At 34.7% G+C, this 24,731-nt stretch overlaps 1 protein-coding gene across 11 annotated transcripts in view; it reads left to right on the plus strand.

The window, feature by feature from the left end:
* Positions 1 to 24,731, plus strand: part of Mtmr3 (myotubularin related protein 3) — a 128,064-nt gene that overhangs the window by 59,468 nt on the left and 43,865 nt on the right. For 5 of the 11 annotated variants that reach the window (XM_076837522.2, XM_076837510.2, XM_076837540.2 and 2 more), the window contains 5 exons: positions 3,578 to 3,630; positions 13,832 to 13,916; positions 20,693 to 20,782; positions 21,172 to 21,288; positions 24,204 to 24,236. In XM_076837522.2, coding sequence (XP_076693637.2) covers positions 13,914 to 13,916; positions 20,693 to 20,782; positions 21,172 to 21,288; positions 24,204 to 24,236 — 243 coding nt within the window. In that variant the 5' untranslated portion in view covers positions 3,578 to 3,630; positions 13,832 to 13,913. Of the gene's footprint in view, positions 1 to 3,577; positions 3,631 to 11,462; positions 11,523 to 13,831; positions 13,917 to 20,692; positions 20,783 to 21,171; positions 21,289 to 24,203; positions 24,237 to 24,731 lie in introns of all 11 variants that reach the window. The other 6 variants (XM_076837543.2, XM_076837549.2, XM_076837558.2 and 3 more) reach the window with 2 other exon arrangements.

The following is a 24,731-nucleotide window of genomic DNA, read 5'->3' on the forward strand; positions in this document are numbered from 1 at the left end:
GTGAGATCGTAGTTGATAGTAAAATGGCAGCTGCGGAAGGATTAGAACTTAATTTTGTTCATTGTTGCATCACCAGTGTCTGGAGTAGTACCTCCCATCCAAAAATATTTGTTGAATGCATGAATCTTCACCACTTAAGCATAGTAGGTGGATACAGTAATATTTTTGATTTTCTCCTTGTTTGTATTTTTAGTTACACTTCTCTTAAGCAGTAAAGGTTTTTAGGAAACTTGAGTTTGAGGGAATAAGTTTAAGCCATAGTTGCTTTACCCAGATGATAAATGCTGTGTTTGACTTAATGCCAATGATTAAATCATCTCTCCACCAAGGAATAATCCTACCCAACCTACTATAGGTATCCTCGTTTTGAATATCTAAAAAGTTAATAGACATAAATAAGGAAAAAAGAAAAAAAAATTATCCATTCCAGTGGCAGTTGTAAAGCTTTTTTTTTTTTTTTAAATCTTTTTAAAAATTTATTTATTTATTTATTTTTACATAGGATCTAGCTATATTGACCAGGATGGTTCAGAACTTTTGGGCTCAAGTGATCCCATCTTAACCTCTAAAGTAGCTGGGACTAAGGTCTGTGTTACTGTGCCTTGCTGTAAAATCATTTCTTAAAATTTAATATTCCCGGATTTACTATTTAGTATTGCCTCCACACTCAAGGTGTGTTCCAAATCTGTTTTTATTTTTTTTTTAAACTATTCAGTGCATGTGCAAGAAGATCCATTTGTTTTCATATCCAAAGTAAATAAGATTGTTTTAAAATTATTTAATGTTGCTTGCCTTCTTGAAATTTTGAACTCTTAATATCCTGCATTTGAAAAGTGACAGGGCTATTTGAAAATTACTCCATTTTTCAAAATGTATTTCAGTTAAAAAAAAAAAAAAAAGTTCTCCACTGTCCCCCTCTCCCATCCCCCCAAACATTTTAGGATGCCTGGCCTTTGTTTTAGTTTTTCCTGTTTTATTTATTTTTTCAGAATAATAGGCATGAGTTTATTAGAAAGGATAGGAAAGGAGAGAAGGGGACACAGTAAAGGGAGAGAGTAGGTTCTCTCAGGAGAGGGACCCTTGTTTATATTTACTGATTAGTTTTTATGTTTTTTAAAAAGTTGGGGCTGTGGCTGTGGCTCAGTGGTAGCACACTTGCCTGGCATGTGTAAGGCACTGGGTTTGATTCTCAGCACCACATAGATATTTATTTATTCATTTATTTCTATCAACAACTTAAAAATTTTTTTTAAAAAGTTGGGGCTGGAGTTGTGGCTCTGTGGTAGAACGCTTGCCTAGCATGGGTGAAGCACTGGGTCAGATCCTCAGCACCACATAAAAGCAAATAAAAAAAAAAGGTTAAATTCTTTAAAAAATGTAATGGCTTCAAAAGATTATATAAATCATCCAGATTGGTGTGCCTCTTTGTCCTTGTTGAAGCTAGTGTGGTAGGTGGCACATAGGTAATTACAAACTATACTGAGTAGATACTAAATTTGTCCATTCCTTCTTGGCCTTCTCAGGGCCTCTGTGACTTTCATAGTCAACCACATTATCTTCCAGAAAGAGTGTTCATTGAGTATATTGTGTTAGATTTCTTTCTCTGATCAAACTGTGTGATAATATCTCGAGTCATAGTATTTAATATTCAACTATATTGATTTTTATTCTTTAGGGTTATCTCTTACAATAGATAAAATCATATTCATATGGTGTAATATGTAATGGTTAAAAACTTACATCTTAATTCAGATAGCTTCAGAATGATTTATTTATTTTATTTTGGGTACTGGGAATTGAACTCAGGGTCACTTGACCACTTTGCCACAGCCTATTTTGTATTTTATTTAGAGACAGGGTCTCATTGAGTTTCTCAGTGCCTTGCTTTTGCTGAGGCTGGCTTTGAACTCGCGATCTTCCTGCCTCGGCCTCTGCTGGCTACTGCATCTCGCCAGAAGGGTTTAATTTTTGTATTCCCTCGTGATGGAACTTAAGAGTAACTTTAACATTTAAGAGTTAATTAACCCCTACCTCACCCAACCTAACCATATTAAATTCTCTAGCTCTAAAATTAAGATTATGTTCAAGGGCCCCAAACTACTTTGAGGTATATCTGACTTTTATCATAGGAAGGTGCTTGTCGCCTTTTTTTTTTCTTTTTTCTTTTTGTAAATGGACAGAATGCCTTTACTTTATTTGTTTATTTTTATATGGTACTGGGGATCAAACCCAGTGCCTCATGCTTGCCTCCCGCCAAGCTTCTTTTAGACTCATGGCACTTATGTGACAAATAGTCCTTAGAGACATGGGCAATGTATTTTGCTGGTGGTGTTTCACAGTGATATGCTTATTTCTAGTCAAGAAGATGTTTGATTTTGGTTATTGGGAAGAAGATTCTTTGTGTAATTGAAGCCTACCTGTCTCAGTCTTTTCGTTGAATCTGTCTTTTTATTTGTTTCATTTCTTGGAATTTCATGTGGAAATTTTACATGAACACTTAATGAACATATTTCTGACAGAATAAGTAATTTCTAAAACATGTCAGATAATTCTTAGAATAGATGTAGTGATTTTGTGTTGAATTTAATCCCACCCCACAACCCCAATTATCTTTTTTTTGGCGGGGGGTACTGGGGATTGAACTCAGGAGCACTTGACCACTAGTCACATCCCCGTCCCTTTTTTGTACTTTACTTAGAGACAGGGTCTTACTGTGTTGCTTAGTACCTAGCTTTTGCTGAGGCTGGCTTTGAAACCCCAATCCTCCTCTCTCAGCCTCCCAAGCCTCTGGGATTACAGGTGTGCACCATCACATCCGGCCACAACCCTAATTATCTGATGGACATATATCTTCTTGGGAGGTTACTAGAATATTGTACATAGCTGGCTAGCTTCCTTGAATTCCACCCTCATTTTCTAATGAAATAGTTCTTTTTCTGATTCTTTAGAGTTTTAATATTCATTACATTCTTCTTCACATATATGACTTCATGTCACTTGAACCATCAGCTCAAAAGAATTGTGTCTATAAATATTGAGAGAAATAATCACAAAGGAATTAGATCAATTAGGTCTTTTATTTCTGTAAAGGTCAGAATTGTTGCCTAGTAGAGAACAAATTCTTTGTGCCCCTTTCTTTTTTCTTAAAAAAGATTCATTGGTAGAAGGCAATTATATGTACCAAAAACTTTAACTAGGAAGTCCAAACCAGAGTAGCTGTGACCTTAGTTTTTAACGTACCTGTTCTTTTAAGTTGCAGAGATTTCCCTGACAAGCTGTCAGAAATGATGCTTTCTTGACTGAAGAAAAGCCCTAAAATAGGAGGTTCCTGGAAAGCTCTTTTTTATATATTTCTACTGTTGCAGAAGGCATGCGAAGGCCTGGCTGGGTCTTAATTCTGTGATTTAAATATTATAAAATTTGTGGTTATTTGCTGCAATAAAGAGTGTTTTCTGAAAAGTCTTTATTGCAGCAAGAAAAATTCATCATATGTTCTAACTTGTACAGAAAAATCTGGTAGTGAAATCTATCTTGATTCTTAAAATATTTGTCATTATAAAATGTGTTTCTTTTGCAGATTTCCTTGTGAAACCTTCTGATAGAAAAAGTTCTCAGTACAAACTTCATTTGGTAAGTTATGCCCCCCCCCCACACCAATATTCTCTCTGCTGATTTGAAGCAGGAAAAATTGATTTACAGAATGATGGTGGTGGTGGGGAGTCTGTCTGTCTTGTCCATAATTACATAATTACTTAGATGAAGTTTTCTGTTCATTTTAATGTCTTTAAATGTGGTGTGTGTGTGTGTAATTTTAATTTTATTTTTCCTTCACTAGGATACAGGGAGAGTTACTTTTTCCATATGTAATTGTGGTAATGTTCTGTGCCTGGAAATTTGTATTTAAATTGAGAGTTAATGAGTTGCAGCAAGTATTTCTTCTAAAATAAACAGCCCTTACCAATCTGGAGTTTTAAAATTGAAAACTTGATTCTTTGAATTTTTTAAAAATTGGTATATATTTATATGATAATTAATGCCTCTTAATACTAGAGGTAGTAGTACAAGTGTGAAGTTTAATTAGAAAAACAAGTTCTAAAGATTTTTCTAGATCTTTCTCCAGTGTGGATATTAATCCGGTGGTATCTGTCCCTTACTGTATCTTTATTATAGCCTTATAAATCTGTTTAATTTAGGGAATTATAATTCCCTTTCATTGAAAAGTTGTGCTTTGCTTTTAAGTTATTAAATCCAAACCATTGTCTTGGCTTATCATTGCCCTAGAACATGGACCCAACTCCTTAGCATGGCATGTAGGGCTCTTTAGATATGTATTTGAACAAATCTTCTGTAGCTAATAACCTGTTCCCTGTGTACCTCGGATGACTCTTGTTATAAACACACTTGCCTACTTCCTGTCTCTTTAATACTGTTCAGTGTTCATTTTTTTTTTCTGCTATATGTACCATTTCTGTTCAATCTTTGTCTCATAGTTCAAGATCTTGCTGGTTTGGCTGGGCATCGTGTCGCACGCCTGTAATCCCAGCAGCTCGGGAGACTGAGGCAGGAGGATCACAAGTTCAAAGCCAGCAACAGTGAGGCCCTAAGCAACTCAGTGAAATACAAAATAGGGGCTGGGGATGTGGCTCAAGCGGTAACGCGCTCATCTGGCATGCGCGGGGCGCTGGGTTCGATCCTCAGCACCATATAAAAATAAAATAAAGATGTTGTGTCCACCTTAAATTGAAAAATAAATATTAAAAAATTCTCTCTCTCTCTCTCTCTCTCTCTCTGTCTCTCTCTCTCTCATCTATCTGTCTTAAAAAAATAGGACTGAGGATGGGACTCAGTGGTTGAGTGTTGCTGAGTGCAATCCCTGATACAAAAAAAAAAAAAAAAAAAATCTTACTGGTTCAATAATTAAAAGCTCAAGTCTTCTACAAAGCCCTCCTTGAATGCCCAGGTCAGAATCTTTCTGTCTTTTGCATTACCATGGAATTATATTTCTTTATCTCTTCTCATACTCTGCTTTATTAGTTACATCTGTCAGCTCCTCAGAACTACGAATGCCAAAAGGCAAGAACTAACTTTGTGTTTGCATTATCAGTTTATATACTACTCACCCAGGTCCTGGATACTAGTGCCTTCTCACTCTAAATCCCTCTTGATTAGGGTTTTGATTTTGGTAAGGAGAGAGGAGAATAGATTGGTTTGAGTAGAAATTGGGTATTATAATCTTTGGTTTAGTTTACTGTGTTTCTTTGCAAGGATTATATAGTATATAATCAATGTCTTTGTAGTCCAAGTTGCTCAGTATCTTATTTGGTTGAATTTTTACTGTTTGCAAGTGTGAATTTTTGTTTTTAAGTGAGGAATTGAGTAATTTCTTCTTTAAAAATGCTTGAAATTGGGGTTGGGGCTGTGGCTCAGAGGTAGAGCGCTTGCCTACCATGCGTGAGGCACTGGGTTCAATCCCCAGCACCACATACAAATAAAATAAAGATATTGTGTCCATCTATAACTAAAAAATAAATATATATTTAAAAATGCTTGAAAAAACAGTTTCATAAAGATTTCTGTTAATTGAATCCTGGAATGGGTACTGTTGCTGGAACTCAGAGAAGCCTGTGAGTCACCACTGTCAAATTCACATACATATATTAAGAAAAGAGAAATTTGAACTTGATGCTTGGGATAGGAATCTTGTCCTTCATTTGTTTAAAGTGATTGCTTTATAGAGAAAGGGTTTCTTTTTTAAGTATAATTCTAAGATATTGGTTGGTTTTCAGTGTTTAATGTTTACAGTATCATAATGTAAATGTATATTTGTTTTTAACTTTAAAATCAATCTACAGAAAAACATCAAAGACATTTACAAAACAATGAATGCTGGGTTTGGCTGCCCATGCTATAGGTGATTTCAGAAATGTTGCTTGGATTTATAGAATCCCAGCAGTTTGGGAGGCTGAGGCAGGAGAATTTTGAGTTCAAAGCTAGCCTTGGAAATGGCGAGGCACTAAGCAATTCAGAGAGACCCTATCTCTAAATAATACAAAATAGGGCTGGGAATGTGGCTCAGCAGTTGCGTGTTCCTGAGTTCAATCCCTGGTACTCCCTCCAGAATAAATAAATTAATTAATATATGCCTCAGATAAAAGGAAACCAGACATATGACAAATGGATCCAGTGTGATTCTGGAATGGATCCTTTACAGGGGCAGGAGGAATGTGCAGATTTGCTATAATAGATATAATTAGATAAATTGATGAAAGTAGATTAGAGGGTTGGGATTGTGGCTCAGTAGCAGAGTGCTCGCCTAAGTAGAATAGAGGGCTGGGATTATGGCTCAGTGGCAGAGCACTCGCCTAGCACATGCAAGGCCCTGGGTTCGATCCTCAGCACCATGTAAAAATAAAATAAAGGTATTGTGTCCAACTACAGTTCAAAAATAAAATATTTAAAAAAAGAAAGTAAAATAGAGGTGGTGGATAAAAGTGTTATGTCAGTGTTAAATTTTCTGAATTTGAAAACTAGTGCTATGGTTATACAAAAGATTTTCTTTGCTTTTGAGAAATATACACTGAAAGTAGTAAGAATTAAATAAGCATGGTAGTATATGCAACCCTTTAAGGTTCAAAGAAAATAACTGTACACATATACAAATATGTGTGGATAAAGATACTTGGGAATTGTCCTGTCCATATTATTTGTTTTATAATGGAATATTTTATTTAATGAAGTAAAATCTTTAGATAGAACTATTTCGTATATAGGATTGCATGTAAACAGTATTAATTTTAAATGTACATATAATTAAATGGCACTAATATTGAGCATATCATATATATCATATCCTTTGGTCCTTATACAACTCTTTATGTAGCTTTTATTTCTATCGTTTGCACTTCAGTTTCTTCATGTGTAAAAGAAGTATCATGACTTGCCTTCAAGGTCATTGAGTTAGAACAGGTTGAGCAGACCTAATCTGGAAGTGTGATATGATCCAAAATCAAAAAAATTCTGAAATCTCAAACACTTGTGGTTCCACACATTTTGAATAAGGCAGAATCAGGACTTGTATCTTACCTGCCCTCAGAGCCATTGCTTTACATACTTAATTGCTTTTTCTTGAGGTCATTATCTTCACACTCTGTCATCAGTTAAATGATAACCTTTTATTAGATAGTTATTTTGAGTTTCTTTTTTAAAAACTTTAGAGGAAAATCTTGTTTTCCTAATGATAAATGGAAATGTATAAAAGTATGAAACCTAAGTCTCTGTTCTTACTATTTCCTAAAGGGATAACCATTGTTAACAATCTTCTTATCATTTTCCTGTATACATACGAACATGCTTCACGGTGAATACAGATGATGCTTTTGCTTATTCTTAACTTTAAAAATTACAGAGGACTTAAAACTTCTACCAAGTTGTTGACTATGTGGATGAAGAGTAAGTATATGCAGTCTTTGGCAATAAAAACTCTTGTGCATCCTTCACCATACGAAGTTTAGATCTTTTCATCTAGTAAATTCATTTTTTTAAGAATCAAGGCTACAGAAATAGTGACTTGATTGGAATTTAGTTGTGAATGGTTGTTGTGCCTCTTTTGGTGATAATGAAAAGATGGGGAGGGGCTGGGGTCGTGGTTTAGTGGTAGAGCGCTCGCCTCACATGTGCGAGACCCTGGGTTCGATCCTCAGCACGACATAAAAATAAATAAGTGAAATAAAGGTATTGTGTCCAACTACAACTAAAAAATAAATATTTGAAAATAAAAGATGGAAACAACCTAAATATCTCACCAGTTTATGTGATTATACTATTTCATATTAGGATATGATGGAATACTGAGCTGCCATCGAAAAACACATACTGACGCAGGAAGGATTTGCTATATATTAATGGAAGAAATTGGAGAACAGAATGACACTCCCTCCATCCCCCTTTTTGGAATAGATTGTATTTTTTTATATGCATACAGAATTATCTGGATGAAAGTATCAAGTAGTTAAAACTACTTATAAATAGATGTAGGTGAACTGAGGGGCAACAAGGAGAAGGGAACTTTTTTTTAATATTTATTTTTTAGTTTTAAGTGGACACAATATCTTTATTTTATTTTTATGTGGTGCTGAGAATTGAATCCAGTGCCCCACACATGCTAGGCGAGCGCGCTACCACTTGAGCCACATCCCCAGCCTTGGTTTTTTTTTTTTTTTTTTAAATATTCATTTTTTACTTGTAGATGTACACAGTATCTTTATTTCACTTATTTATTCTTATGTGGTGCTGAGGATCGAACCCAGGGTCTCGCACATGTGAGGTGAGTGCTCTACCACTGAACCATAACCCCAGCCCCAAACTTCTTGTTTTTTTAAGAAGCAGTTATTAAAATATAATTCCGGCGAGTGTGGTTCTATAGTCCCAGCTACTTTGGAGGACGAGACAGGAAGATTGCCAGTTTGGGAACTGAATGGGAAGTTTAGTGAGACCTTGTCTTAAAATAAAAATGGAAAAGCGCTGGGAAGTAGCTCGGTGGTAGAGAATCCCTGGGTTTGATTCCCAAGATGGTTTGTGGGATTGGGCGGGGAAGATTCACATACTGCGTAGTTCACCATGTAGAGTATATGATTCAGTGACTCTAGTGTATTCACAAAATTCTGTAGCCATCACTTGCCTATTTTAGAATATTTTCATCACTTCAGAAAAGAAACTTCATATCCCCTAGCTGTCACTGTCTCTTGCCCTCCATCTCTCCCAGCCCTAAGCAAATACTAATTAATTTTCTATCTCTATAGAATTTCCTTGTTCTAGACATTTCATGTAAACATAATCCTGCTATGGCATGTAGTCTTTTGTGTTTGGCTTCTTTTATCATGTGTTCAAAGTTTATCAATATTTCATTCCTTTCCAAGACTGAACAATAATCCATTGTTTGGATACCATTTTGTTAATCCAAATGTTCATATAGTTGAACAAATAGTTTCCACCTTTTGGTTATTTCGGTAATGTTGCTGAGAACATGTATGTATAAGTTCTTATGTGTTCATACTTTGTTTTCTCAGATAAATACTAGGAATGCTATTGCTGGGTCAATTGGTAAATCTATTTTATTGTTTGAGGAAATATGAGGCTATTTTCCAAAGAGGCTGCACCATTTTATATTCCCACCAGCATCATAAGAGGGTATTTGTTTACCTTTTATAGCTATTTTTAAAATTTCTTACATGGACCATCCATTACTATTAGACCTAAGCAAATTCACATGTCTTAATTGTTTATCAGACTAACAGTAATGATTCAACTTCTTCCTTTTGTGGTGAAAGTATAACTACCACAATGCGGCCCAAGTTATGCAAGTGAGGTGTTGCAATGACCCTTGAATATTTCCTAAGGATTGTTCATGACTGTTCTTTGTAGTTTTTTTTTTTTTAGAATTTTTTAAATATTTATTTTATTTTAGTTATCGGCGGATACAACATCTTTGTATGTGGTGCTGAGGATCGAACCCGGGCTGCACGCATGCCAGGCGAGCGCGCTACCGCTTGAGCCACATCCCCAGCCCATGTTCTTTGTAGTTTTAAAAGGAACCTTTAAAAATTTCTTAATTCAGATTGCTTGCAGACTTACCCATGATCTTGGCTTTTACTTGTGAATTTGGAATTCCTATGGCAATTTTAAATTTTTCTCAAATTCTTAAAGCAGCACTTCTGATTTTCTGATTTTATTTTATCTACTTATTTTCTTTCTTGAATTGTAAATTCTCCACTCTCCCTTAACCCCTACATCCGTGTTTTTACCTTTGTTATGTTATTATACTCCAAAATACCTTTCAGATCTTTGTCTTTCTTCTGTCTGTACTTCCACTCTTCTAAATCAAAACACCATCCTCTTCCTGTAATTGTTCCCGATTGTCTTCTTTATTCTTTCCGTCTTTTAATCCAGTCACCACACAATAGTCAGCATGATCTTCATGTCACTCTTCGTTTAAAACCTGTAAATGGTATCCTGTTGTGCTTGGAATATAATCTTTACATGATCTTTTCCTTATACATTTCAACTTTAAATTGGGCTATTTTCAATCTGATTCAATATATTTTAGCTAGAATGATTTCTTCCTTTTAGTTCTTCAAATATGTCAGTCTTTCTGGAATACTATGCTGTTATCTATACCAGAAGTTTGACACCCCCCCCCCCGACATCCCAGCCAGCTTTTCTGATGTAGTCTCTTGCGTCCTCTTATTCATTCTCTGTCTCAGCATCCTAATTGTTTCCTTCATCACATTTAACACACTTTGTAATTATTATCTTTTTCTGTCTGTCATTGGAACAAAAACTGCATTAGTGTAAGAACCAATACATATCAAACTATCTGAATAGGTTCTTGGGTAATTTTTGACTGCCTGCAGTGTAGTACGCTGTTTTCGAAGTCTTTATTTGGTACAGAAATCAAAGGCATCACTTCTGGATGAAGACTTTTTAAATTAATTTAGTCTTTTAATGCTAAGTGGCAGATCTTCATTGTGATTATTTCCATGCTTACTAAAAATTTAGCCTTAACTCTAAAGTTAGCATATGTGTATATGGTGTAACTGCTGATCAGCAGTTTACTTTTTTATTTATTTTATTTATATGTGACAGAAGAATGCATTACAGTTCTTATAACAATTTACTTTGTAATTGGAATTTTAATTTTAGTGAATTGTCACTAGATGAGTACAATTCAGCTGGTCATCTTACTCTGTGATGCCTGTATGAGTTTTCTGTGCATTTTTTTCCTGGGGAAAAAAATAAACCTTAAAGGACACTAAATGTGCTGGGTGTTGTGGTGCAAGCCTGTAGTCCCAGCCACTTGGGAAGTAGAGGCAGGAGGATTGCAAGTTCAAGGTTAGCTTAGGTAACATAGCAAGACCATGTCTCAAAATAAAAATTAAAAGGGGGGTGGGTGGGCAGGTGGGGCTAGGGATGTAGCCTAATGATAGAGTGCTTGCTTAGCCTGGATTCAATCTATATTACTCCCCCCACCCCCCACACACACAAAGTCACAGAGTGCACATTGGTGTTTATTGTCTAAACAATAAATTTGGTTTTGTGATGTCCAGAACTTCAATTCTTTAAAATGTTTCTCTATAACTGTCTCAACATATGTATTTTTAAATTGACACATAGTAATTGAACATATTTATGGAGTATAGTCTGTACAGTGTGATATTTCAGTACATGTATGCAATATGTAATGATCAGATCAGACTTATTATTGTCATTTATCACCTCAGACATTAATCATTTCTTTGTGTGTGGGGAACTTTGTGTTCTAAATCCTTTATTTTGATATAATCAACTGTTGTTGAACACAATTACCATATGGTGCTATAGAGCATTAGAAGTTATTCCTCCTCCTATCTAGTTTTACCTCTGTATACCTGTTAACCATCCTCTCTCCTTTCTCCCTCACCTTTTAGGCTCTGTTAGCCGTTATTCTATTGTCTGTTTCTTGGAGATCAACTTGTTAGAGTCTACGTGTAAGTGAGAATATGCATTATTTGTCTTTTTTGTGTCAGAATTATTTCACGTAAAGTAATGTCCTGTGTTTGATCCATATTAATGCAAATGATAGAATTTCATAATTTTTTTTTTTGTGGGGGTACCAGGGATTGAATTCAGGGGCACTTGACCTCAGAGCCACATCCTCAGCCGTATTTTGTATTTTATTTAGAGACAGGGTCTCACTGAGTTACGTAGTGCCTGGCTTTTTTGCTGAGGCTGGCTTTGAATTTGCGATCCTCTTGCCTTAACCTCCCAAGTGCTGGGATTACAGGCGTGCACAACCACATCTGGCTCATTGTGTTTTTTTTATGGCTCACTAAGTTGCTGAGGTTGATTTCAAACTTGCAGTCCTCCCACCTCAACCTCCTGAGTTGCTGAGTTTATAGGTGTAGGCCACTGTGCATAATACCTCTCTCTTTTTTAATTCTAACAGTTTCCCTCTTACAACATCTTTACTTCCTATTTCAAGTACCATATTCTGTTATTTTTTACCCTTAACTGTTTTCTTTGTAGCGTTTATCAGCTACAAAGCTTCTCTTGAGGAAGACCGCTTCTTGACTTTTTATGCACAGTTGTCTTTCTAAAGTCTAGCAATGCCTGGAATATAGTAGGTATTGAGTGTATTTATTGGAGTGAACAAAGGAAATAATTTTATGCCAATTTGGGTCATTATCAAATCACAAAGATTTGGTGTGGATTTGAAGGAATGTCAAGAATGATGACTGACTTGGCTTATTACTGAACCCTGTGGTCTTTTCTCTAAACAATGGATTATATCAAGCTCCTGTCCATGATCTTCATGGCCTCTCTTTATACTTATACAGCTTAAATGCTGTTCACACACTAATGTCTCCCACATTTATATTACTATTTCTGACTTCCATCTTTTAGATCTCTAGTCTGGTTTATCTAGCACTTTACTTGGCATTTTCAATTGGATATTTGATGGGCATCTCAAATGTAATACGTCTGAAATAGAACTTATGATTCTCCTTTGTTTCTTCACTCCCGTCTTTGCATGGATGTTCCCCATCAGTAAATCCTTGCTTTCAGTTGCTGGGGCAAAAAAAAAAATTGACTTCCTTTTCTTTTACATTTAATTCATGAGCTCAAATCCTGAAGATGATACTTGCAAAGTATATCCAGAATCTAGCAACATCCCACCATTTCCATTACTATTACCTTGTCTCTTGGCTGGATCATTGCAGTTACCTTCCAACTGTTTCTTCCTCATTCCCAATAGTCTAAACTATTACCTGCCTAGATTTACTAGCCAGAATAATCCTTGAAAGTAAATCATTTGATGCTATTCTTGCTCACAATACCCCAAAACCGTTGTATGATATGGACCCTGCTACTTCTTTGATGTCCCCTGTTCTGTCATTTACACTGTCCTGTTTTGTCATTTACACTGTCTTATATGGTTTATATTGAATATTAACCAGGATAGCCTCTGTTTTTTGAACTTTACCAAATCAGAATTACATGAGACTAATCTATTCAAAGAAAAGAGCAACTTACTAAAGATAAAACTTTAATAGCCTATCTTTGCATTTCTAATAGGGTATTCTTTCCCTTTTCTCTTTTTTTGTTCTTAATAAAACAGGTAAGAGGAGCTGGGCACTGTAGTACACGGGAGATCCTCACACTTCAGCCTCCCCAAAAGCCAGGATTACAAATTTGAGGCCAGCTTGGGCAATTTGGCAAGGCCCCATCTCAAAAAATAAAAAGGGGTGATGGTATAGCTTGGTGAGAGAAGAGTCTGGGCTCAATTCCCGGTACCTCCAAAAATAAATAAATAGATAGATAGATAGGAAGTATTAGCACAGGTTAGTATAGAATATTGGAATAACAAACAGGTTGTTCATATTTTGCTTGCTAAATATGTTTGCTTTCCATAGACAGAAGATCCATACAGACATTCTGAAAATTATGAGAATATTGTTTTCTCATTTGCAGGTTGATTTTAATTATTACTTTCATCCAAGGTTTAGCCTTTTTTTTTTTTTTTTAACAACTATCAGTGTAAGAATGTTAGCATTTGCTACTTTTTTTTTTTTCTCAGAACTAAGTTAAGTCCAGAAAGATTTTTGCAAAGGCATTATCAAGTTTGGAATTGACTAGTGAGAACTGACAGGGTGACATTCAACTTTTTCTTGATTGATTCTGTTCAGTTTTTTAGTTTGTATATGTGCAGTCACTTTAATTAGGATATACCAATTAGGGGAAAACTATTGCCAATTTTGCTCTTTTTCTCTTTCTCTTTCTCTCTCTTAAATAAAAGATCTCAGCATAAGAGAAAGAAGAGCTTTGCCAGACACTGAAGAAGGGACGGGGATCTCTCCTCCTAATCTGGGCCTCCTGTCATGGTAAGTATAAGGAAATAAGAAAATTGGAGTTGAACTCAATTCTGACAATTCAGCTGAACACTAATCCATACTTACCCATTTCTGTTTTTGTTAGAAATCATTTTTCTTTCCCCTAGAATCTCTCTTCTTTTATTATTAGTAATGATAGGGTACTCCAGTGTATGGAGCAATTTCATTTCTCTTAACTTGAATTCTGTGACCTGGACACTAAGTCTCATTTTAAATCAGCTAGTGAATGGAACCAAAGAATAACATATGGTTCCTGGACTCTAGGCTTTTCATTCCTTTTCTAGGAAACTGGGCTGGAGTATAGCTCAGTAGTAGCCCAAGGCTCTGGGCTCAATCCTCAGTACCAAAAGAAGAAAAAAGAAAAGAGAAAAAGAAATTTCTAGGAAGTAGGATATAGTGACATTGATTTTTTTTCATCTGAATTGTCTTTACTTTTTTTAATTGACAAAATTATGTATATTGTGTGCAATGTTCTTTGAAGTGTGTATATATTGTGGAATGGCTACATTGAGCTAGTTAACATGCTTTACCTCACAAAGCAATTCCCTATACTTCCTATGAGTCTTGCTCTCTTTCTCCCCACCCTCCCTTCTTGCCCTTCAGTACTAGATATTGGACCCGGGGCTTAGCACATGCTAGGCAAGTGCTCAACCACTGGGTTACATCCCCAGCCTATCTGTCTCTTCAAAGCAGTATTTTGGTTCAGTAGTAGGGCAGCAGATCTGCATTTCCCTGCTTGAATCTTTGACTGAAAAGAACATATCATGGACAGTTCAGTGATTTCTGGACCATTTAGGGTCCAGGGAAGGCAGAAAAGATGGAGTAACAAGCCAAGTACATTTTTATTAATCTTGAGGACATATAAACAGCACTTCAGATCTTAAGAGAAAAATGATTCTCTGTAATATTGTCCTGTTTCTACCTTATGGTGTTTCCTAGATCCAAACTGTTTCATGCTGGTGCACAAAAAAGGAATTGAAAAGACCATGTTAATTTCAAGCTTCATTAGGGATGTGTATGGAAAATGCTTTTAAAGTTAAAAACATAGTAAGACAAACAAAAAAGGTAGTTGTGCAGAAATGTCATATGAAAAAGAGGAGAAAGGTAACCATTCCCTTCTTAAAGGTAGACTCTTTTTTTCTTAGTTTGTGGGCATTACAACTTTCTAATTTCTTGTACCCAAACATTGATGGACTTTTACTGTTAATTCTCTAGACTACATTTTATTTTACTACCTATCTCAGGGTTTTTTTTTTGTTTTTTTTTTTGTGGTGCTGGGTCTCAGTTTTTAATGAATTGAAAAAGTGCTTGCCTTGTATTTATATGGTATGCTATGCCAATGCTAATGTTTATCAAATTATGGGCTTATGAAAGCAGATCTGTTCTATATGGAGACTTTGTCCTTCATCTTATACCACATAGCTAGAAACAAATAGCATGGTCCTCTTCTTGGTGCTGCTGGGATCTCTTTGGTGCCCAACTATCTTCCTTGTGTACTTCCTGTGCTGCAGAAACACTCTGGAGACACCTCTATGTGTGATAGTTGGGGAGCAGCTTGACTGTGGTGCATCCTGCCCCCGACATAAAACATTATAACAGATTTGTTTTTAAAATTCTCATTTGTAATTCTACCACCAGAATTTATGGTTGTATGTTTTCCTAAGTAGTCCTTGTCATTCATATATCTACATATATAGTTACAATAACATAATGAAGTCTTTTGCTCATTTCATTCAATGCATTAAACGTTTTCCCATGTTGATTTACTGGATTCCTAAAGATGATTTTACTAGCTACATAATATCTTGCAAGTTATTGAGCCTTTGATCCACTGGTATGGTATATATTTAATATACCATATTATTTTAACATTCAGATTATATGTCCTTAATCCTTAGTTTTGTGTAAGAAAGGAGCATTGAATTTTGTTTTTGATGTATATTTCTGTAGTAATCTGAAGGTAACATCCTCTCCTGCCTCTTATAATCTTAAAAGATCTAAAATGATATTTAAGTCTCTTTGAGAGACCAGGCATTATGAAAAGTTGTTTTTATTTTCAGTATGGAAAATCTTAAGCATAGACTATATGAGGAAAGAATTTGTAGTGAACTCTCATATATATCAGTTGCAGTAACTATCAGTTTATGGCTACTTGTTTTATCTGATTCCTACTCTGTGCTTCCTAGCCCTTTGAATTGTTTTGACCAAATTTCAAGGATTATAGCAAGGGAAATATATTTTCAATGACTATAAATACTAGCCCCAAGAATAGTGTATGGACAATACTGACAGTAAGAAGACCGGTGATTACTTTTACATTTTTTGAACATGAACACTATATATATAGATTTAGTTCATAAGACTTAATTGGTCAGCAGTCTTCTGCTATGTGCTTTAAATATTTATATTTAATGTTGACTTCTCCTCTGAGGTATGTACTTTCTTACCTGCATAATTTAGCCAGTAGCAGAAACCAGCCTGAAACTATGGTTGACTGATCCCTTTTCGGGATTTTGCAAGTGACCCTGCTAACTTTACAGAGCTAGGTGGAGCCAAAGAAATACCAGATTCTACATCACCTGGCATTTCCAAGTAATACCAGGAAATCAACAATGTGGAATGCATTTTTTAATACTAATGAATAAGTGCATATAGCCTAAGCAAAATCTGTTCCCAGCTTTTTATCACACCACTACTTTCCAGTTCTGCCTCTTCCCAGTTTCCCTCCCTATTAACTATGTCAAGTTGGGTTACCTTTTATACCTGTAAAATCACAGAGACTATAATAAAATTAGGCAGTTAGTTAGTTGGTCCTAAAGTTAATTAAATCTTTGAGGTTAAATGCAGTTCTGTGTAAAGGGGGACATTTTTCTTTCTTTTATTAAAATATTTTTTTAGAGGTTGATGGAGCTTCATTTTATTCATTTATTTATATGTGGTGCTGAGAATCGAACTCGGTGCCACACACTTGCCAGGCAAGTACTCTTCCACTGAGCTACAACCCTAACCCTGGGGGACATTTTTCTGAAACCTTATAGGTAATATGAGCTGAGGCAGTATTTTTTAAAAAGAGCATTTATTTGATTTAACTGAAAATAAGTACTTCATGTTCTTGTCTTGCTGGCTTAATTAGTTCTCATATGTTGAAAACAATTTTCTTTCAGTGTTCAGTAGCTACTTTGGTTAGGTACATTAGTTTGGATTAGCACCAAAGTGAGTGTGCTACCAAGAATGAATACGTAAATGGCTTCTCTTTCCCTTTTTTTCCTTTTTCCTTTTCTTTCTCTTTTTAAAAAGCCTGCTACATTATTTCAGTTCTGAGCTGTTTTTTGAGGGTCAGTGGAAAACTGGGTCAAGGAATCACATAAAGAAATAATGAGTGCCTCTGTAAAATGATCTTAAAGACAGTAAAAGTTTAGGCCTTATACATTTATGTGAGTTAAAAAGCTAGTTAATGTGATGCTGAGAAGGTATGTTTAAAGTGTACTTTCAGTTAAGAATTTTTAAAAGCTGTCCCCTCTCCCTCTCTTATAGCATTTCCTACCTATTCTCTGTTGGTTCATGAGAACATTTTTCTTGATTCAGGATTCTCTCTCTTTTCCTTTTATTCCCTTTAAGTGTAAACATTAAGCCTTCTTTAAGTCAAGAGATACCTTTTAATAATGAAAGTAGGATTTTTTTTAAAGCCAGTACTTATGGTAGAAAAGTGGGTTCTCTTTTAAAAAAAATCACTTCCCCCTGTTCTTTCACTCTTTAATTGACTTCAAATGAAATAAGTGGAAAGGCATAATATAGTACAGATCAACACAACATTTTTCTTTTTTTGTATTATTTTTAAAATTTGTTTTAATTAGTTACACATGACAGTACAATGACCTTGACATATCATACATTTGAATCAGATGGGACATAATTCAACATTTTTCATCTAACAAGTTATTTTGGTGTTTATAGGAGTGGAGCCATTTACAGACTATAGCACACTCTTTCCGAGACCACTAAGCTCTGTCATATCAGCCTTATTAAAGTGTATCACTTAATTATTTTTTTTTTAATTATTAGTTATTGATGGACCTTTATTCATTTATTTTTTTATATGTGGTGCTGAGAATAGAACCCAGTGCCTCACATATACTAGGCAAGCACGTACCATTGAGCTACAACCCCAGCCCTCATTAAACATTTTTATTTTGGCTACATAAGAAACAAAAGTTGTTTTCTTTTCTTTTTTTTTTTTTTTTATAATTTTGCTTTTAAAATTATTTGATTATCAGCTACAGTTTCTTAACAATTATCCTGGGATGCTTGTAATCCTAGGGAAATAATTTTTTTATAATAATAATAAAAGTATATTTAATAATGGAAGTTTCATAATTTTTCATAGCATTTTATAAACCATTTGTAAAATTATATTTTTATAATTTGAAGCTATTTAAAAATTTTAAATATCAATCTTTTTAAAAGACCCTTAAAAAGCTCAAGTCTCAAAATAAAATGGTTTAGTCATTTTGTAGCAAAGATTGCTAGAATGATGGTTGAGGTCATTGTTAAATTCTGAGTGGCTTTTTCTGTCATGGATTAACAATAGGAGAATAGTTTTGGGACAAGTTTGGCTTTTCAAATTATGCAGCTTTAATTGTTACTTAGTATTAGAGTGCAGTCTGGAATAGCAGTTCTGAAACCCTTTGGTCTCAGCATCTCTTTTTACATTGATAAATTATTAAGGACTCCCAAGAGGGCTTGTTTATATGGGTTGTGTTTGCTGTGTTTACTGTAATAGAAATTAAAGCTGAGAAATCTCTCAAATGCTTATAAACTCATTTAAAAGTAAGAAATTACATGGCAATATAAATATTTTTAATTAAAAATAACTTCTTATCCAAAAATTGTGTAATTTTTCTGATCTCTTTAATGCTTGGTTTAATAGATGACACATTCTCATATCTACTCTCACATTCAATCTATTAAAATATGTTTTATTTCAAATGTGAGGAAAATTCAGCCATACATAAATAGGTAGTTAGAAAAGTGAAGAATATTTTTAAAGTGTTTTAGATAATCACGTGTATTTTCTTTTAATACTACACCAAAACTTGACAAGTGGTAGTTCCTTAATTTAGTTGCAGTGTGAATCTAAAACTATAAGTGAACCTCTTTGTTCTATTTTAACCGTTTTTGATCTGTCTTGTAATTTTTTGGCAGGTGTGTGGTTCTGGGGATCAAAACTAGGGCATTGTGTGTGCTAGGCAATCACTTTACCCCTGAACTCCAGCCCTTATCTTGCACTTTTATCCATGCACGATTTAAAATATCATACATTGGTCATTAGGAAAATAATAGGTTCATTATGCAATGCAGGTCTTTCAACTGTTGACGTATAGTGAATTTTTAAAACATCATATTTGATATGTCACACTGATTTTATCACAAAATTTTTGAGTATTGGAAATCTATCAAATTCATAGTGGCAGATGACAGGTTTTCCAGTATTGTAATTTTTGCATAAAAAATATATTGTCATTTGGAAAAAAGATCTGCCATATGGCCAAGTCTTAATTTCCACAATTTGTTCATCAGTTATTCTTTCAATTAAAAATTGTGCATAAGAAATGGCTAGTTCATTGTTAATTGAAAGTCACATAGATATTTTTCCTTGAAATAACCATAATATTTCATATAATTTTCTCCTGCAGTTTCCAAGGTCATTTTTAGTTAAATTGGTATGTCTGCCTTGATTGTGCTAAGGTGCTCAGTTTACCCTTCTTATTCTTTTTACAGTATTAGAACAAGTGTCAACACAGTAGGAAAAGGGCAGATAATGCCTTAATATTATTGTGAAGGTGGTTTTGACCTCATAGAATCTGCAGACTTCACTTGAAGAACCACACTGATAAAAGTAGTGTAATCTTATGGTTTTATTTAACAGCAACTCTAATCCTAAGTATTGTTTATACTCCCCCCACCACCCCAAGGAGATTTATAACATTGTGATAAGTAGCATGTGCTAAATGTTCAGTAAATAGTGGTTATAAGTTGAAAATGATGTGGTTTTTGCTGTTTTAAAAATGGTTGTGTTAAAAAATTATGTATGTATGTATGTATGAAGTCCTGGGTTCAACTCCCAATACTGCTCCCCTTTCTCCTCAAAAATCTGTGAACAGATTTCACAATCATTTTGAGTCAGGCTTTCTAACAGATTACATTTCTTTTGGGTCTTCCTGTAACATTACTTTTTAAAACGTGAATTAAATTGTAGTGCAATTTAGATGAGAAGTTTTTGTTCTCTTTTGAAATTTCCTTAACAGAAATAGATTTATTTGGGAATATAGGGCAGAGTAAATTAGGGCTGGTATTCACACATGTTTCAAATTTGGGAAATTTAGTTCTTACTTTTTCTTAAATATTCTTTCAAGATTCTATTGATGAAAATTTCACATAAAAATCAAAGGTGACACAAAGGCTGGAGTCCCAATATCTCCTTCAATGGCAGATCCCACTGTGTCGCAACTTCCTCTCACTAGGCCCCACCTTTTAAAGGTACCACCACCTCCCAGTAGCACCACAGACTGGTGGCCAGCCCTAGTAGCAGTTAATATGTTGATGGAACAGTTTGGGGAATTAATATTTTTTTTCTTGCATTTTTCTGCCTATTTGCCTTGGTCATTGGGCTCTTACTGTGATTATGTGAGAAGACATGGCAAAAAAACTAAATATAGATAACTAGAAGTTTTTGAAGTTATTTATTTTAAAATTTTTGTTTTTTTCAGGATGAAGAGACTCGGCACAGTCTTGAGTGCATCCAGGCCAATCAGATCTTTCCCAGGAAGCAGCTGATTCGGGAGGATGAGAATCTTCAGGTAATCATAGGCCACTTTGGATTGTAATATGTATTTAGCATCATAGTAATGATGTAGCAGAGCTAATGGATTAAAGGGATGGACTTATAAACATATATATTTTTTAAGCCATACCTATAGAAATGCAAGCTGGAAACCATTGTAGCAAGACTTATGTTCTTAGAATTCATTATTTGAGATGATGTTCTTATCATTCCTTTAGGAGTCCAGGATTTGAATAATTATATTTGAATTAGGTGGGTATAATCTCATCCTCTTTACTTATGTACTGTACTTTAAACTTGGATGACTGTCCATTTAAAGAGGATGCACTATCTATTCACCCGACCTTTGTTTAAAGACTTGGCCTTAATTGCTTCAGAACTCTGAAGAGTTTCTTCATTTTGAAGGTTCCTTTCCTTGAACTTCATGGAGAGAGCACAGAGTATGTGGGTCGTGCTGAGGATGCCATCATTGCCCTTTCAAATTATAGACTTCACATCAAGTTCAAGGAGTCTCTTGTTAATGTAAGTGATTACTAACTACTATCTCTAAGGTAGACATAGAAAGTTTAAGTTGAAAAAACTTTGTAGTGTACTCAGAGACATACAGGATTTGGGTGTGTGCGAGCATTGTGTGCTCTGCTTTTCTCTGTTTTGCACTTGAAGGACATTTAGTTTAGTCAGCAATTCTTATGCCTTATTTAAAATGATGTATTTATTTAGTTGTCAGCTGAGGTGTTCAATGTTTAGTTAAAACTGAATAATTTGCACTAAGTAATGCCTTATGTTAAGCTTTATAAAAGTACAGAGTTTGAATAAGCTTTTATTTCTCAATTGTTAGTAGTTACCAACTACTTCCTGGGCCTTAATGTCAGATGATATGTGCTTTGAGCTCACTGCAGACTCATTATAGGATGAAGTTACTCTAATGGCTCCTAAGTGGTATAAGTATAGATGTTAAGTGCAATGTTTATTTGCATAATGGACCATATATTACCAAAGAAAAGGAATTCTCAAGGGTATACTTACCCTTTTTCAATTATGAGGGTCTTTTCAGAGAACTGGATCTTTCGGTGTACTGCTGTCATTAGTAGATTTAAATGAAACCCACAGAGGCACAAAAGTTGTACTTGCACAAAACATGCATTCTTCATTTGCTAGTATTGTGGTTTTCTGCATGTCAGTGCTAGTGCAGAGAAATATATTATAACACCTAATAAGAGGTCAGTATTATATCCCATTCAGATTGTGTTTTGGTTTTCATTTTGTGGTTCTTTGAGATCTGTCACTTTTATTCATTTTACTCACCAGTCCAAAAGTTACCCAAATCTTCTTTGATTTACCATGAGTCAATGGCTGCCATTTTCTTAGTATGTGTTATCTAATTTAATCTAATCTAATCTCTCTTTGTAGTTAAGCATTTATGTTCAGGAGCCCTTTTGACCTGAATTCCTCTGGATTCTAGATTTGGGCTACAATCTTAGCTGTTACAACAATTTTCTGTCCATCAGTTAAAAGTATGTGCCAAATTCATCAAGGAATGAGGCAATACTTATCTTCCATACCATATAGCATTATGATCAGGAGGGTCCATTTGGATTTGAGTGGATGATGGAAAAGAAAAGGTGGAAATTCTAAAATCTCAACCATCAAAAATTTCCCGTCATCAACTATGGAAGTAATAATTAATAGAACTACACAATTTAATTTTGTGTTCTTTCAGTGTTTTAAATGGACGGAATCAATGAAGTTATTTCAGTAAAAGTATTGCATGTGAAAATGATAGTTTCATGTCATTGCATTTTCCCATGCCATACTGTATTATCAGCATTTTGGGTTTTAACTGGTTTTAGATCTATTTTGGGAATGGTTGGTTGGAGAGTCTTGCCATTCACTATCTTAAAGCCCTCCAGTGTTTCTTTTCTATTTCTAAGATGAAAATCAAATTACTTTGCATGATGTAAGACAGGGATCTTTGAGTCCCTGCTAGCTTTTCTACGTTCTTCTTCCCTCTTCTCACCTTTTGTACTAGTAAAACCAGCCTCTTTGGACTGGTCAGTCATACCTCATACTTCTCTTTATACTTCAGTTTTACTTCCTATCTCTCCCTTCTTTCCTGCTCAGCAAACATCTCTTCATCTCTCAAAACCCACTTCAGGTGATGACTTCCTCTAAAAAGCCTTGCTCAGTCCTTGTTCCTTTCCTGACAGTTAATTATAGTCATATGTGGCCTCTTCTTTATCTTGAACATATTTTTACAATATTTACTAGGCATATTGTAATTTTTTGGTTTTCATCTTTGTATCTCCAGGATCCAGCTTGTTTCCTGATGCTTTGCTATCTAATAGATATTAAGTTAATTGAAGTTACTATGAATTTGAAATAGATATCGAACAATTTTTTCTCCTTTTTGAATTTATAGTGCATTTTAAAACAATGTATTTCTATGGGAATAGGCCTGTATATTTTGTGTGTATGTGTGGTTTTTGTTTCAAATAGTAGCTCTATGTGTAGGTTGTTTACTGGAATTGTGGGTCCCTTTTACAGATGAAGTAATATGCTTAAGGAACTTACCACTGCTCTTACTTTTGGACCCAGTTCCTCATATACATGTTTTCTCTAGCATTATAATTCTAAGGCTTAGAGCCTACATGCCACTTAAAAGCCCAAAATAATGGCTTTGCACAAAAAGATGGTTGTGCAAAAATATTTTGACATTGTAGTGTCTATAAACACTTCCTATTTAGATAGATCAGCCTTTCTCCATACTAATATGTTAATCTCATCATAGCATTAGATTTTTGGAACCTCAGGTTATTCCAGGAAATAATGACTTCTCCTTCATCAGACGTGGGTGGAGATCAGAGGGTTATTGATAGTGTTGTTTCTCACCTCCCTCCCTTTGTCCTTTCCTCAGCAAATAAATACTTTAGTAAAATATAGGAGATCAAGAAACCCCTGTTAAATGTGTTTGATTTGGATGTAATAATCTTTAAGCCATCAGTATCTAAATGTGCCTTTCTGTGTTGTAGCATGCCCCACTTTACATCATTTAGCACTTTAGAAAATGACTTGCCATCAAGTTTTAAAAAGCTACCTGATATCATGTATTCTCTTTTAAATCATGTATTCTCTTTTAATTTCACAGCACATTGAGTAAAATGTGTCAGTAGATTTAGATACCATGAACATCATTACCTTAATTTACACATATTCATTAAATATCAAGGTTCCAATTCCTAGGGTAAACAATCTCTGTAATAGAGTTCGTTTGTAACATTTAAGGTATGAATTGCTTCCATTCTTAGTTTTTTTCCAAAACTATATTTTTACATATATGCAGGTATATTTCTTTGAAACTTAGATAATATATAAACAAAAAAATGTTCAAGTGGAGTTTATGAAAGTTTAAAACAATTTTTTGTTGTATAATTCAATAGACTGCTTCTCAATCTGCTGCTTCTGAAATCCCAGTAAGTAGCATGAGAATCCTAGGTGTTACTGTACCTGTGCTTGGAACAAATTGGTTTTGAGTGTCAGATGTACACTTTGCAAATCAGCGAAATGTGTCTTCTCTGCATGATTTGCTTTCCTGTTCTAGTGGTATGCTTTGATGAGAACAGATTGTGGGGTGAAGATTAAGGCCCACAGTTTATACGTAAGTGATGGAAATGTAATCTGAGTTTTAGCCAGAAATAATTTGTAAAATCAACATTTGTATTTAAGAGGACATTAAACTTCTGTTTTTCAAGCCAATCTGTCAATGCCTGTTAGGAAAAAAGTGTGGAAGTATAGTAGTTTAGAACACCTTTTCTTTGCACTTTGCATTTTCCTTCAACAATCACCTTCATTCCCCATATTACCAGGAGGAGGTTATTGTTAATACTTGAGTATATTTTGGCTTAGCATTCATATAATAGTTGAGGCATCTGAAATCAGGGCTGGAAGGAGATAGCTTGCGTATATGT

Source organism: Callospermophilus lateralis, chromosome 1 (genome assembly GCF_048772815.1).
Source record: "Callospermophilus lateralis isolate mCalLat2 chromosome 1, mCalLat2.hap1, whole genome shotgun sequence".
NCBI lineage: Eukaryota > Metazoa > Chordata > Mammalia > Rodentia > Sciuridae > Callospermophilus > Callospermophilus lateralis.